Genomic DNA, 16327 nt, shown 5'->3' with positions numbered 1-16327 from the left:
CATGAGGAACACGTTTTTGATGTTATTGGGATGATTTTCTTTTCAGTTCTTCATTGCTGTTAAACAGTTGTAATGTGGTAAATGAAATTTAGCTATGTGTAAATGCCAGCATATATTTCTGTGATATTTCTGATACATACATAACATACTGAGCATATTACCTTAGCTTAATAAAGATGAATACTTCGCACCCGTTGATGCTTCTTTTCTTCCTCATATTCATTTGTCATTTCCCCTTCATTCCAATGCATAATGATCTCAGATCTTTGAAGGACTAGGCTAGTGACTATCATTGGATGTTATTCTTAAAGAGGCAATATGTGATACTTTGAGTAAACTACACAGTGAGTTTAGATACTCACTATAAATCCTGGCAACATTCAAAAGTTACAAACTTGCTCTGTAACCCAGTATATGGTGAGCAGCAAGTGATCTCAGACAGTATAGAAGATGAAAGTTTTAATCTGATTTTACTACTAAACAGTTTTTTATTTGTAAGATGAAGATTATGGTTTTTAAGCCACATTCTTTGATGTTCAAAATCAATCTTGAACTACAGCAGGATCTTTTGTGACAGTGTTTATAACACAGCAGGATAGCAATTATCTTAGAGGCAATGTTGTGACTCTAAATGTCTGCATTTGTCAGTGTGAGTGTGGTAAGTGATTGGGCTGCTCACCTCTCTGCCTGTTAAGGAAATAATAAATCAACACATGTCTCTACATTTCCAAGTGCCTATGAGGACTATATCATAAATCTGTATGCATGTCAGCATAATCTTTAAATCAGTGCTCAAAATCAGTGAGATGCACGGCTTTAAGAATAATTTATTTACCCACCAGAACTCTCACACACATACACTATTACATTCACTCAGAACTGTGCAACAAGACCTTTATGGGCTATTCGGAACATTGGTAAGCATTTAACCTTGATTTGTTGCTTTAAATGGCTGTTGGACTGTGTTATTGAGCACCATGTTAACAAGCAGATCTAAGAGGACAGCACTGTTGCCTCTACCTGTCTTTAAGCTGCAGTTTTTTTGTGGACAGTCTTGACCATAACGGTTTACTTTTTATCCTTTGTGCTCTTCTCTTCAGCTGGCTCAGGTTGGGCAGCTTTCTCTTCAACTTTCTCCTTTTTTGCTTCGGCTTTGTCATCTTTTTTTGGAACAGCTTTCACGTCTTTGTCATCAGCTTTATCTTCTTTCTCCTCACTCTTTTGAACTTCCTCCTGCTCTTGTGCTTCATCTTTTGTATCATCTTCTTTGTCATCAGCTCCTTCTGCTTTTGCCTCCTCTTGTGCTTCAGTTTCCTCCCCTTCATCTTTTCCCTCTTTCTCTCCTTCATCTTCGGCAGCTTCTGCTGCATCTTCCTTTTGCTCCTCTTCATCACCACCTGAATCAAGAGATGACAATTTAGTTACCATGACACTAATAATTGATATTTATTTGACTGATAGAACATGACTGAGCAAGTTAAACCAACCCTCGCCTTCTTCCTTATCCTCTTCCTCTACTTCCTTAGCTTCATCTTCTTTCTCACCCTCCTCCTCACCTTCCTCTTCCTCTTCATCCTTTTTCTCCTCTGTTTCTTCTCCCACCTCTTCTTCATTAGCTTCCTCTTCCTCCTTTTCCTCCTCTTCCACCTCCTCCTCACCAGGTGGGCTGGCCTCTGCTTGCTGGGCGTGGCTGGCAGAGATGATGCCTTCAGTGGTGCTGACACTGGAGCTGAGCAGGCGTGAGGTCATCAGGTAGGAGGTGCCAGAGCTCAGGCTGGAGAAGACGGGCCTAGCGAAAGAGGGTGCTGACAAACTGTGGCTGTACAATGGAGACACTCCCCCAGCCATACCTACACTGAAGCGAGACTCCTCCCCTTCCAGGAGCTTCCTGCGTCAAACAATGAAAAGAAAGGATGGGAGATCAGTTAAAAGCATGGGTCTTAAATGTAACAGTAAGTGGTCATTTATTTACTCTTAGAATTATATTGTCAGGATCTCTGTCTAAATAAATAAATAAATCTGGGCAAATTCTGAGATGATTAAACTATTTTGCTGGTAATAACTGAAATGAGTAAAGAAAATCAACAGCCTATTTATGCAAGACAATTCATAATTTTATTGGGAGGGGTTTTTGGTTGGGTCTGATTATTGGGGGGTCATAACCCCCCTGGAAATTACGCCCCTGCATGTCTCAGACATTAAATGTAAAAAAAAACTTCACTGACTCTGATACAAATCCAAAAGCATCAGTTTCCTAGGTGCCTCTAAATAGGAGTTTCTATATAATTTTGCAACGCTAAAAATAAACCCTTTATCATTTATCAGACTCACTCCCTGTTTCACCCATTACCTGTATGCAGCAATCTCGATGTCCAGAGCCATCTTGACATTCAGAAGGTCCTGGTACTCCTTCAGGTAGCGGGCCATTTCCTGTTTAGTGCCCCTCAGCTCACTCTCCAGTTCTGCAATGGTATCCTAAAGAAAAATCAAAGTTAAGTGTTATTTTATACAATGAGACAAAGGGAAATAACATACTGCAGGATCAAATGAAAACCATAAGTAACATACTTCAAAGATCTGGACGACATTTACAGACCTGCATAGCTGCTATCTCTGCACTCTGTTTCTCCTCCATGTCATGCAGCTGTTTTTCCAGGGATCCATTGAGGCCTCTGCATGCATCAATTTCCAGTATGCGGGCTTGTAGCTGGCGTCGGTACTCTCCTGCTTCGTCCTTGGAATTTCTCACAGCATCAGTGTGCTGGGCCACAGTTTCAGTCAGGGAGCCTACCTTGCTTCTGAACCACTCCTCAGCTGCCTGCATGTTCCTGGCAGCCAGCCTTTCATACTGGGACCGGATATCCCTGAGAGCCCCAGAGAGGTCTGGAGCGGCAGCCTCAGATTCCACAGCCACCTGCACACCCAGCTGGACTTGGGCCTGAAGTTCAACCACTTCACCCTCATGAATCCTCTTGAGGAAGGCCAGCTCGTCCAGCAGGATTTCCACACTTTTCTCCAGCTCAGCCTTTGCTAAGGTAACCTCGTCGGCCTCCCGACGAGCCTCCATCAGCTTGCCCTCAGCTTCTTCACGAGCCAACACCTCCTGCTCATATCGACCCTGCAGAGCACTCAGGGTTTGCTCCAGCCTCTCTCTCTGACTTAGGACAGCCTGTTGTTCTGCCCTAGCTTCATCCACAGCTGCTCTCAGGGACCGGGCCTCTTGCTCATACAGAGCTCTCAGGCGGGACGGCTCAGAGTGCCTTTGCCTCAGCAGCAGCAGTTCTGCCTCCAAGGCACGGTTCTGCTGCTCCAGCTCACGCACTCTCTCGATGAAACCGGCAAAACGGTCATTAAGGTCCTGCAGCTGGCTGCGCTCTTGTGTGCGTACAGCCCGAAACTCGGAGCTGATCTGGGCCGCTTGGCTGAGTTCCAGCTCCAGGGAAGAAGCTGGTGAGGAAGAAGAGTAGAGCACACGGCCAGGGGAGGAGTACTGCAGACGGGAGGAAGACAGTGGGGATGCATGAGTAGAGAAGCCAGAGAGGGTCCTCCCTCTAGTCACCACCACACGTGCAGGAGGCTCGGCAAAATAGCGTCTGTATGATGAGGTGGAGTAGTAAGGGTCATATCCGATGCTACTCATGGTTGAGTGTTGGGAGGAAAAGTTGCTCTTCCTCTCCTCTTGCTGTATGTGTGCGTGTGGAGGAGTGCGAAGGGCTTGGGTTTAAGTCTTGACTGCTTGCTGCTGCAGCAGCCTGCGCTTTTATAGCTGGAAGGTGGGGGCTGACGCAAGCACTTTCTGCACCCTCTGACAATGAAGGCTTGATAGGTTTACACTGCAATGGCAAGAAATGAGAAAGATATGAGCCATGGGAATACACGGAGGAGGGAAATGAGCAAGGGTTAAAAGCAGAGAGGAAGAAAAACAGTTTCTAAATAAACTAGAATATAAAAACAGCTTTTTACAGTAATTTTTAAGACTACAGCAAAACTTTAAAAAAGTCTATCACATGGCCAGTTTTAAACACATAACCTGATCTTTTTAAGAAACTGTACAGTTTTTACAGTAATTTTATGTTGTAAAAATGACAAAATATCACTCAAACACATTTTCTGTCTCCTCACTCACTGCAGAAAAAAGGGTGAGGGTGGGGCCGGGGTGTCCTCATTTTACAATCATGACACAGCATCTCTGTGTGTGGTGGGGAGCAGAACTACAGCCATGGCCTCAACACCTGCAATGATAAAAATCCCACCCAAACAGATGGCATAACACTATTAAAGGCATGACTTAGAGTGGGTTAATGTGCAGCTAAAACAATGTCTGAACTATAAATAAATACAACATGTATCAATGGTATCAACAGGTATAGCAAAGCTTGCAAAAATACCATAATTGATTTTCATTTTTCTCAACAGGTTTCTCAACTGTCTGCTGTTAAAGGTTATTAATTTTTACATGCAGGGTGTGTTTAATACTCTTCTTTGATCCTTTAGTTAAAGAATATTTACTGTGATTTCATTTTCTGCAGAAGTTGAAAATTGTGTGTTCACCCAAATACCCCTTCTGCTATATATATATAGAACAAATATTCTCAAGAGCATCATATTGCCCATAACAGCGACACAAGATATTTAAAATATTCAGTGACTAGTTACATATTGTGTTGCCCTCATGATTTGAAACAGGAGAAAACATATCCATACTGCTATATATGGCGTGTGTGTGTGTGTGCGTGCGTGTGTGTGTGTGTGTGTGTGTGTGTGTATGTGTGTGTGTGCGTGTGAAGTAAAGAGTTTCCGTTCAAAGATTCATTTTTCTTTCCAGCTTTATGAATAAGTGAAGTGCATTGCAGTGTTTTGCAGCATGAATTGTGCAGTTTTGTGTAGTTGTCTATTGTCGTATATGGGAAAGCTCTACAGCATGTATGGCTGGTGTTCTTTGCCTTTGCAGCAAATGCCCCTGGTGCCTATAGGCAGTGCTGTGCCCAAATAAAAAGGAGGTAGGTGGTGGGAGGTGGGGGGGCTTCTGTGGGAGCTGCATAGGCTGCGCTGCTGGCTGAGTCATCGTAACAGTTGTGATCACATAAACTCCCTTGTGTACACTTTTTTTTCCCACCGTAACAGCAGTATGACAATCTGCATCGGGGCGATTTCTGGCAGACAAGGCGCTTACAGGACCTGGGGAAATAAAACAGAGAAAGTAGATCATTAACTTCTCTTCCCAAGCACATTAGATCACTTACAGCGCTAATTTCCAGGTTGGTACTTCTTGCCTTCACGATGCTGACTAACATAAAAGCTCGGCCTACATGTGAAGACGACAGTATTATCGCACTCAACATTGCTAGCATTTTACAAAAAACGATGCCAGCATCATACTTCTGATTAGAGCAACAATTTTGTGATCCATGATAGCATCTGCTGTCTTGGTGAAATAAACTAATAAGATGCATTAGTCCAGCTTGACCACCAGAGGGCCAAAAATACCATCCATTCATCTATCCAGCCACCACCAGACACAACTTAAATTAACATAATAACCAATTGTGTATTTGTTAAATGCAAGTATTTATATTATATTTATTTTCCAACTTAACTTTTCCCATTCTGCAAGACTTGTCAGACAGTTTTTTGATGGTAGGCAGCACACAGAGAATTTTTCGTTGAAAGACTACTCATCATTCTCTGTTAAACATCTTGTACTAGCCATAAAAATGAAAAAAAAAAATAGTGACTTTTCTTCTTCCTTGTCACAGTCCTTCTCATTAGTTTATATTCTGTATAGAAGAAAATCTCAATGTCATGATCACATGATGCAGGTTGGCTTCATGCCTGGAGTTCCATTAATATTCTATTTTTGGATTATTGTATTTCCTCTGGATCATAAATTTGATTGTTCAGGACACAAGGCATCTACTTTTCCTGTTAGCTCTGCAGCTCAATGCCCCTGCTTTGTCAGCTCTTTGTCTGTCAGTGTATTTTCTCTTCCCAGCATTAAATTTAATGAAAAATACTAAAAATGTTGTCTCAGTAGCATATGTCATAGGTTCACTTTGGTGGAGCGCCAGGCCTTTTTCTATTTAAGACTAAGGATACAAAGTGATTAAGTTTTAATCAAAGCATGCAGCAGAGATGGTGACAATTTTCTATCATATGGAGAAAAGTGGATTATTGGATTTGTAACTCATTCTGTTTTCAACATACCCCTAAAATATTCTAACTGTAATTCACAAAGTTTTTTATGTGGTGTTTTTATTTCATAAAAACAAGTTTCATGTAATACAATGGTAAACATAATCGACATGATATTAGAGCAGCTCCTAGAGGTGATTAATTGAAATAACACCTTATATATTACCCTGATTTCAGATTTTACACTGACTTGATAATGTCTTTATGTTGCACCAAGATAGGCACTTCTGACAGACTTTTACACACTCCTTTTATTGTTTATGAACCTTTATCTTGTTCTTTATGATAATACATAATTGTTGTTTATAGAAGTAAGAGTAAATCTAGCACCAGTAGTCAGCCGCATATATATATATATATATATATATATATATATATATATATATATATATATATATATATATATATATATATATATATATATATATATATATATATATATATATATATTTTTTATTAATTTATTAATTAATTTATTTTTTCTGCTGGCACTGGCAGCTACTGTATGCAGCTGTTTAGTGACACACTGAAAATGGAATTTCTCCAGCCATAGTGGAACACAGAGGACCTACATGAGTCATATAGTCACTGTTATGCCTACACAACAAATGCCCTGTGGACAAATATTTACTAAACATACAAAATCTTCACTGTGCAGTGAGTTGAAGAGTGAGGAAATGCTTCATCTGAGCATGAGGTTCCAACTCTGATCTTTACACTTTTCTTGCACAGATGTCAGTTTAAAAGTCATGTTGCTATTCTGGATCAGTATCTGACCTCTGGCCTTCCCAGACACCACATGTCCCAGGATAGAGGCCTGGTTCTATTGGTCCTCCCAGTGTGTCCATCAGAGTATGAAGGCCTCTCACAGGGGGAAAGTAAAGAAGGCCTGTCTGCTAGGCATTGCCATGATCCAGGTTGCTATAAAAAGGGTGTGGTATGCTGCCTTGGGCTTACTGTTGGTCAGCCAGAGTGTGTGTGAGTGTCCACAACTTAGGAGGGCTGAGGGCTCTGTGTCTGGTTTAAGTAAAAATCTAGGGAAATAGTATTAAGCATGGCTGCCGCCCATCGTTTGGTTATTGTCCGCCACGGCGAGAGCGCCTGGAACCAAGAGAACCGCTTCTGTGGCTGGTTCGATGCTGACCTCAGTGAAAAGGGAGTGGAGGAGGCCAAGCGTGGTGCCCAGGCTATCAAGAAGGCAGGCATGAAGTTTGATGTGTGCTACACCTCTGTCCTGAAACGTGCCATCAAGACCCTGTGGACCATCATGGAGGGCACAGACCAGATGTGGCTGCCTGTGATTCGTACCTGGCGTCTGAATGAGCGCCACTACGGAGGCCTCACTGGGCTCAACAAGGCCGAGACGGCTGAAAAGCACGGTGAAGAGCAGGTGAAGATCTGGCGTCGTTCCTTTGACATCCCACCTCCCCCCATGGATAAGGACCACCCTTATCACAAAATCATCAGCGAGGTGAGACAAATGCAAAGTAGCTTAGCTTTAAGCTAAGCTACTTTGCTCCAGAATTTGCTTGAGAGTGCTGTCAGTTATTAAGCTTTTGTACTTTGCGGTGTTGTTTTTGCCTCCAGTCTCGGCGCTACAAAGGCTTGAAGCCTGGTGAGCTGCCCACATGTGAGTCACTTAAAGATACCATTGCCCGCGCTCTGCCTTTCTGGAATGAAGTCATTGTTCCTGAAATCAAAGCTGGGAAGAATGTCATCATTGCTGCCCATGGGAACAGCCTCCGTGGCATTGTCAAGCACTTAGAGGGTAAGCACTGTGGACAAAGTTTACAAAAAGAAAAGAATGAGAAGGTCGGACACAGTAGATAGAGTGACTTAAAAAATGACACTGCAGAACACTTAACAGTGAAATTCTTTCATGATAGCCCAAGAGTTCTGCAGAAAGTTGACCTGAATAGCCAGTGTCACACACTTACACAGACTTTACACACATACAGACAAGAGTTGTGGATTGTCTATAAATAGCAGCAGAGGCTCACACCAGATCTCAGGGACAGGGTAGAGGGTCATGAGCTTGGTTCCCATTACAGTCACGACCTTTATGTAGAAAGGTTGTACTTTTTCAAGGAGCAGCCCAGAGACGGATAAGGGTTTTAAAGAGCTTCAAGGGCAATAGTAAATGTCAGATAGGAGTGGCAGGTCCAGTGTTGAAAGACAGAGGCAGATCTGAGGGAACTTAAAATACACTGAGATATAAAGAAAACATGCTTTACTTTTTTTTTTTTCTGTTGTCCATCTGTTGTCCTGTCTATGTTGCTGGGATTCTAACAGACTTACAGTACAGTGTATTGTACCCTCTGATGCTGATCTCCGCATGTCTTCATCTACTCTGTCTGCTTGCATCACCAGGTATGTCTGATGCAGCCATCATGGAGCTGAACCTTCCCACGGGAATCCCAATTGTGTATGAGTTGGATGCCAACCTGAAGCCCATTAAGCCCATGTCTTTCCTCGGTGATGAGGAAACTGTAAAGAAGGCCATGGAGGCTGTAGCTGCCCAGGGCAAAGCGAAGAAATAAGCCAGACTCCTTGTAGAGGCAGAAAAAGAGACTGTTACCCACCTTCAACCTTTTCCTCTAATCTATTAGTAGATCCTTGTTGTCCATTCCAACTGGGGAAACGTTTAATGGTTCTTTTGGAGACAGGCCACTTTCAGCCCATTAGTTTACTGTTTGCTTAAATGACAAACACAGGGATAACCTTTCAAAGCAAAACTGCAGGGCCTAACATTTGATGTCATCACACACCACTCAGTCCTTTGTGGCCAAGCCCTATTTTGTGGGCCCTCGCCAACCTGGCGCAACCAATAAAGAAACCATCTTTTTATGTAGTGCTGTATCAGTTTCATTGTCTTCCTTATCTTCTTGCACCTCTTTTCTCTTTTTGTGTCTTTAAATTACATCGTCATCCTTATCTCCCATCCTTCTTCCCTCCCTGTTTGAAAATCCGAGCTTTCAGCAAAGTGCTAAAGGTGCTGTGAAATCTTATCCAGGAGCTGTAGCGAGGGGAGGAGGGGGGAAGAGAGCGAGAAACGCAGCCTAATGGATAAGTCAATGGGTTCAACCTGGCAGCACTCCCATAATGCAGGAATATGCTTGCTCATCCTCCACTCCAGTCAGATCTCACTGAAAAACGAACACACGCAATAATTTTAAACAGGTACCTATTGAACTTAAGGCCCAGGTAAGAGTCAGTACAGACAAGTGACTGCAGTCATTGGGAGAAACATAAATGCAGACATTTCCAGATTTTTCTTGAAGGTTTTGGGTGGACTTGTCCCTTTTGACAAAGTGTTATTGAAAATTAATGCAAATTTATTCCCCAACCAAGACAACCTTTGGAAGAATGGTTCATCCCTGTACAAGTTGTTTTCATGGCTTAATAGCACAAGACGCTTTGTCATCTTCCTGCAAGTACATCCAGACTGTTTAGTTGTCCCCTTGAAGTGATTTTATGTGAGGAGAAATTCTTCAGGCCTGCGACAGCATTCTAATGCAAGCCTTTGTTTTTTTTTTCACAAAGTTACACCACAGTAACATTCTTTTTGATTGTCGCACATTCTCATCTTGTTAGCAAACTGAGGTCAGAGTATGGAGTACTGCTAAAGAGAAGGCTGAGTGCTTAACATTACGGTACAGGGAAGCTTGAAATCCTAACCTTCTAATCAGTCATCCAAATGTTTCTGAATGAATGTTTCTGCTACTATTGCCCATAATATGGATCGCCACTGTGCGCACTAAAAACAACATATAGCTTTTTAGCTGAACCAAATCAACTTAAAGTTGACCTTCACTTACATTATAAATATGATTTTGCCTGTGTTCTGCCTTCAATCATCAAAGCAATCCCTTCTCCTCTTTCATTTGTGCTATCATAATACAAGACCCATGAATTAAGTACCGCACCATTCCTCACAGGTTTATTTTGAGATCGGCGTGGTCAGTTTACAGACATTTTTTCTCACTTTAACACAGTGTTATATTAAACCATTAAAAAACAAACATTAAAAAAACAAAACAACACAATATGCAGCACCATAGTTTTAAAGGGCAGCAAATAGAGAAGGAACACTGTAGTGTTGTCATGACACCTACTGGCTAAATAAGAGACTGAAGGAAAACATAAAAGGGGCTGTTTTGCCATTTCTAAAACCTAAACCCTGAGGACTAGGAATCTAAATACACTGACTGAAGGTGGTGTTAGGAAGCTGCTGCCTTGTCCACAGAATCGTTTTACTATTATCAAATGAATTCTTTTCATTAAAACAACAGCGTCATCAAAATCCTTTAGAAAGGAGCCTGAGGGGCACACAGGCAACATAAATCAGATAAAACTGACTTCAATGCACACCAGGACATTTGGTGTAGTCACTGTTCACACAGGATCAGGGGCACTATTTTTCTTGAGGGACTTCATGAAGTTCGGCAGAAATGTTATCTTATAAGGATTCTTCTTGTAGTCAACAGCTCTGCTTGTTTCTTCCTTTGATCTGTCTACATACTCTGCAGCAGTTGTGACATTTCTTTCTATGTTGTTGATTAACTCGCCCTGGGAGAAGAAAAAAACATGAATGTCATTCACAAATATGTTACATTAATCTTCATTAAACATTCCCACGCGAGGTAGCTTGTTTTACCTGGAGTTCCAGCATCATGGCAGTGTCAACAAATATCTCGTGCAGATCTTTAATGCTGGACTCGAGGCAGAGGATTTCCTGATGGCGAAGTTCAATCTCAGTCAAAGCCTGGCTGGAAATCTGACTGTCAGAGGTGATCTGCGAAAGAGAAAATGCTCAAGCTGTGTTTGAATTATCATATAAATGGCTTCAAACCTACAAAAACTGCTTATCTGAGTAACCCCCCCAAAAAAGATGTTGGATTCCACTCACATCAGATATGAAGATGGCAAGATTGTCACGTTCCAACATCTCCTCCAACTCTTTACCTGTAGTGCTTTTATTCACTGAAAGTAACAAAAGATACTAAATAAGTTTCATCATGTTTGTGGAACTTAATTTATTGAACAACAACTAAATAAATAACAGACAAAGACCAAGACTTATTTTGTGCTGCCAAGGATGCCAGTTAGATAGTCACCACAGGATGGTGCAATTACACCTCAACTTCTACTTACTGCTATAATGATTTACATTAGTCTGTTTACTAAACGTACTACTGCACATTTAAATTACAGTGTATCGTACTGTGGAGCAGCTTAAGTACTACACTTAAAAGCAGTTTTCACAGATACACTGCACCCTGTAACTATTCTAGATGTCATCATGGGGAACCGCGTGTATGAGTGCTTATTAAACAGAGGTTCACCCTGCCAGCTGCTTAGTACAATATTAATTGCAGATTTGAAGGAAAAAAAATCAAATTTAATGGCATTAACATACTGGCAATTACCATAGCATACCTGCCACCTTTATAGGTATACCTATTCAACATCTTTTTAACATAACTCTTTATTCAGCCAATCACATGGCAACGCAGTGCATGCATTTAGACATGCAGACATGGACAAGGTGACCTGTGTTTGAGCATCAGAATGTGGAAAAAGGTGATTTAAGTGACTTTGAATGTAACATGTTTGTTGGTGTCACACTGGCTAGTCTGAAACTGTTGATCTACTGAGATTTTCCCACACAGCCATCTCTAGGGTTTTTTTTAGGGAATAGGCCAAAAAAATACCCCATGAGTTTTCTGGGTAAAAATGCCTTGTTGATGCCTGAGGACAGAGGCAATGGCCAGACTGCTTCAAGCTGATAGGAACGCAACAGTAACTCAAATTATCATTCTCATTACAACATGCAGAAAAACATCTCTGAATGTAGAACACATAGAACCTTGAATGTGATGGGCTGGCAGCCATGAAGAATTAAGGTGAAAGTTAGTCCAGTCTCTTTATTAGATAATAATAAAGTGTATCTAATAAAGTAGTTTGTGAGTGCATGTAAACTGTAAGGCAGCACTGTTTTTAACAGGAATTGAAAGGACAGTTTGCTTTACTGTTTAAATGTACAAAATAACTTCAGACTACAAAAGGAGAAAAAGAAAACTGTGAACATGACGTATAATAGAAAGCTGGTTATAATACTGTGAAGTAGTGAGTCATGAGAAAGAACAATGAACCTGACACTTATTTACAATAGAGCGCTGACCATAAACTGTAGACTGTAAATTGCTGCTCCAAAATGACACCAGCTTATTATCCAAAGTGCTATTACTATGCAAACACCCTCACAGTGACTTACACTAGTGTAGGTTTTCCTGCTAGTAAAGCATTGGCAGAAGCGCCCTCCATTCAATGCAGTATGGACTGGTGTATGAAATAAAATCCATTTACACAACCTGACGTGAGGGTGAGGAGGGACAAGTGCTCCCTTTTAGATTTGGCAACTTACCAATCTCCAGCTGTCTCTGAATTTTTGCCTTGCATTTTTCTCTGAAGGAAATTTGTGCCTCATGGTAACCCTTCATGACTTCAGCAAACCACCGAGTCAAGTACGAGTGCTGTTGAAAGAGAGCCAGAGAACGAAGTGAATCAATTCAAATGTCAATAAAGAGACCTCTGTCAGGAGTAATTTTGTCGGGCGTGTTTGAAACTGCAAAGGAGTGTCAGACAATCATCTTGCACCTGGTTTGTGACAGGAAATAAAACTACTTGCACACCTGGTTATTCCTAATACGTTGGGCTACTGTAGCTCCGGTCTCATCCCCAGGCTTCTGCATTGCTGAAAAACAATCCGATCTAACATGAATACAGGACCAAGTGAAAACTAAACAAAGTCTGCTATGTCACAGTCCTTTTCTGCAGTTACAGTAAAGAGCTCAGTGTTGTTGTCAGCTTGTTTACAAAAGGCATGTTGAGTGGGCTACACCACACTTCCTTTTTACACATTTACAAGTCAAATCCTGTGTTACAAACTATTCCCACTGTATGAGGAACTCAGCTGCACTGATCCTCCCCATTTCATTATATTAAACAATAACAACACAGCTAAATATGCATTATTCATATAAAAAAAAATGATAAATTTTATCTAACTGCACTGAAGCATGCCAAAAACTTACACTGCATAAAAGCTAATTTTGCAGTGCTTTACAAAAAAATGTGTCCACCTACATTTTAGCCTTGCTTTGATTAACTTAGCATTCTTCTTGGTCTCATTGTTCAGCAACTCCAGCTCATCTTTGTTTCCTGGGAAGAACAAAACAAGTTCAGTCCACAGAGGAAATAACTACTGTCTGTGGTGAATATCACCACAGACAGACACCACGGGTGTCAAAAAGGATTAAGTTTTATATATAGTGCTTTTGTGATGTTCATATTATATCTGCAATTTTAAAAACAGTTGGTATGTTGTACAAAATGTGAATAAAAACAGAATGCATTGATCAGCAAATCTGATAAACATATTTTATTTATAATAGAAAATGTACAATTTAAAATAAACATTACTCATTTTATGTCTCAAATGTCTCAAAATTGGGATAGGACAAGAAAATGTTAAAAAAAGTTAAATAAAAGGTAAGTGGTACTAAGAAGAAAGAGCTGGGGAACTGACACTGGGTCAGTAACATGAGTAGGAATAAAAAGAGCATCTTAGAGAGGCCAGTGAAATTGCATTTTTGAGTATTAATATTGTCTACTCAAAAATAAACTACAAAATGCACCGCTGCTATAAGCACAACAAGTCATTTCTTAATAACGGTGTGTAAAGAATACCACCACAAGCTGGAGACGGTTTAATTTGAGGTACCTAGTGACCTTTTGCACGCTACACTGTTATTATCTCCATCTGTGGGTGTATATGTGTGTGAGTATATGCAGATTTTGAAGCTATATCTAAACTTCCTAAGCATGTTGATCTGTGTAACATTTACCAAGTCTGTTGCTGTACAAACAGCTTCAGGTGTGTTTGTCAAAGGCTGTTTAGACTCTTTGTTGTGTGTGTTTCTTGTTGCTGTTGTGTGACAAGGAGAATTTGAGACCGTTTGAATGCTTCAGCATAACAACAAAGAATTCACTTTTGTCCTTGCTTCTTTTTGAAAATAAAAATAAAAATCAGCACTTACTCTTGTCTTGACTCGGAAACGCAAGGATGGCAGCTTGTCTTCTCCCCACATCCTCTGCTTGACAGGAGATTTTTTCAATGAGGCCTCTCACCTCCCCCACCTACACATGCATGGATGCAAACACTACTGTTACACAGCTTGGAACACACAACATGAAAATATTATATGGGGTATGGTGGTGGGAACTGGTCTGACAGCACACATGGTACTTTGCTTTTGTGAGGCTAACACATTTCTAGCACAATGAACACACGTTTATCAGACAACCCCTGCCAGAAATTACACATTTAAATGTAATTACACAGTCTATGACAGTTAACCTATGTATTAAGTATTGCCTTTAAAATATTGTACATATGAAATTTGAGCTATTTCAGAAAGAACAGCGTAGCTCAAAGCTGTGTCATGTTTACCGTTTTGAAAAAATCCTCCATGTCTTTCGTGGCCGTCATTTCGTCCTTTTACAGGTGAGGAAAAATGACATTAGTCCGTTAAAGAGATCTGAAAAACACCACCTTTACAGGGAAAATCCCTTGAATGTTTTAGCATTAATATCTAATACTAAAAAACAAAACACAAAGCGCGCTGCTGGTATAAGCGAGACAAACTGGATGTAGGCTTTTTTCCGAGAAAGTCTTTTCACTTTAAAAATCTTTTAAAAACCTACCAAACGGCTAACACACGGTCGGCATTACGGTGACTACAACGACAAAAAGAAGAATCCCTCGTAATACTGTTACTTTCGGTATTGGCGATAAGGCTCGGCCTCACCTGCTCTCTGCCCTTCCTCTTGTTAGCACAGCTCGATGAGCTCACCTGTGTAATAAAGTGCGCTGGTACGCAGGCGCGTTACCGTCACAACAAAGCAAACAAAGAGCCTGTCCTGCGGCTAAAGGTACTGTACTTACGGAGCAGGTGTGGGAGTGATGCACCTGCCGTCTGTTTACTGTAGTTCACCGAGACTTAGCATTAGAACTATACCAGGGAGTGAGATTTAGAGGATTGAAAGGCTTTTCCTACACGGGAGTTAACCAGTACGAATCCCAGTGCTAACATACTGTATGCTGTGCGGTTAACTGCAGCCAGGGCATAGCTTGTAATTGCCCAATACCCACAAACACCTCTACAAATGTTTGGTAACAAGCCCTAGCTAACTGGTTTTAATGGGCAGGTCTTTTTTTTCCTTCAACAATTACTCAAATCACACCGGAATGTGTACATACTGTACACAGAATAGTTTCAGCTATCAGAATAAAATTCAGCTAATGTCATCTGATTAGGACTCTGAGGCTTTACTTGTTCCAGACTCAGGTCTCCAACCATATTCAATGGAATTCAGACTACTATCAAATTACCAATATGCCAATTAAACCTCAGTTTTTGTTAGTGTGCTGTGTTGTACAGCATCTACTCATCTGAAGGTCGCTGGATTGAGCCCTGAATCTTCCAGTCTGCGTGCCAAAGTATCCTTGGCATCCTGAGCTGCCCCCAATGCATCCATCAGAGTGTGGGTGTGTGTGTGAATGTTAGAAAGCACTTAAGCATAGATAAAAGCATTGCATGAATGTGTGTCTGATTGGGTGAACCAGGCTTGTAGAAAGTGCTTTGAGTGCTCGACTCAGTAGAACGGGACTATGTAAGTGCCAGTCCATTTACCATTTAGTCTACAGGTGCTTCTACTGTGAATATTAGTAGCTTTCTAAAAATGATTCATTCTCATAAATATGAAAATATATGAAACAATCTGCTTAAATTTATAAGTGGGAAATCTCAGGTAATGTAGCTATAAGGCACAGGGCACAAGTATGCCTTTGTATCTGATCAAGGCCTTTTAACTCTTCCCCAATCTTTTACATACATAAAAAAATACAAAACTCTTTTGAGGTTCCAGCTTCTTCAGTTTTATATAGTCTTTACATGTTTTTGTTATCCTGCTCATGTATCCTCTGATTTCAACCGTGGTTTTAGCACTTGGATGCAAGGACATATTTTTTGATGTACGTGTTTATGCAGTAAGCTATTTGACTCTAATT

General features: G+C 40.9%; 3 protein-coding genes across 4 annotated transcripts; 1 reads left to right on the top strand and 2 right to left on the bottom strand.

Moving 5' to 3' along the window:
- Positions 1 to 817: 817 nt before the first annotated feature.
- Positions 818 to 3709, bottom strand: nefla (neurofilament light chain a). The gene is made up of 4 exons (XM_080874955.1): positions 2597 to 3709; positions 2351 to 2475; positions 1488 to 1888; positions 818 to 1397 (listed from the first exon to the last, which is right to left on the bottom strand). The coding sequence occupies exons 1-4, from the start codon at positions 3638 to 3640 to the stop codon at positions 1069 to 1071; spliced, it is 1899 nt and encodes a 632-aa protein (XP_080731081.1). The 5' UTR covers positions 3641 to 3709; the 3' UTR covers positions 818 to 1068.
- A 3428-nt stretch (positions 3710 to 7137) lies between these two features.
- On the top strand, positions 7138 to 9042 carry pgam2 (phosphoglycerate mutase 2 (muscle)). Its single transcript, XM_080874621.1, has 3 exons — positions 7138 to 7663; positions 7780 to 7960; positions 8563 to 9042. The coding sequence occupies exons 1-3, from the start codon at positions 7247 to 7249 to the stop codon at positions 8730 to 8732; spliced, it is 768 nt and encodes a 255-aa protein (XP_080730747.1). The 5' UTR covers positions 7138 to 7246; the 3' UTR covers positions 8733 to 9042.
- Positions 9043 to 10118: 1076 nt separating this feature from the next.
- Positions 10119 to 15165, bottom strand: LOC308387412 (syntaxin-2-like). 2 transcript variants are annotated; one of them, XM_080867424.1, is made up of 9 exons: positions 15066 to 15165; positions 14708 to 14752; positions 14295 to 14394; positions 13342 to 13416; positions 12888 to 12949; positions 12620 to 12728; positions 11102 to 11175; positions 10850 to 10987; positions 10119 to 10761 (listed from the first exon to the last, which is right to left on the bottom strand). In XM_080867424.1, the coding sequence occupies exons 2-9, from the start codon at positions 14744 to 14746 to the stop codon at positions 10588 to 10590; spliced, it is 771 nt and encodes a 256-aa protein (XP_080723550.1). In that variant the 5' UTR covers positions 14747 to 14752; positions 15066 to 15165; the 3' UTR covers positions 10119 to 10587. The 2 variants fall into 2 exon arrangements, with proteins under 2 accessions (XP_080723550.1, XP_080723551.1); XM_080867425.1 differs by having other exon boundaries at positions 14962 to 15106.
- Positions 15166 to 16327: the final 1162 nt, after the last annotated feature.

This window comes from Rhamphochromis sp. 'chilingali', assembly GCF_963969265.1.
Source record: "Rhamphochromis sp. 'chilingali' genome assembly, chromosome: 2".
NCBI lineage: Eukaryota > Metazoa > Chordata > Actinopteri > Cichliformes > Cichlidae > Rhamphochromis > Rhamphochromis sp. 'chilingali'.
Note: the sequence above shows the minus strand (reverse complement) of the source record. Positions and strands in the feature narration are given on the sequence as shown.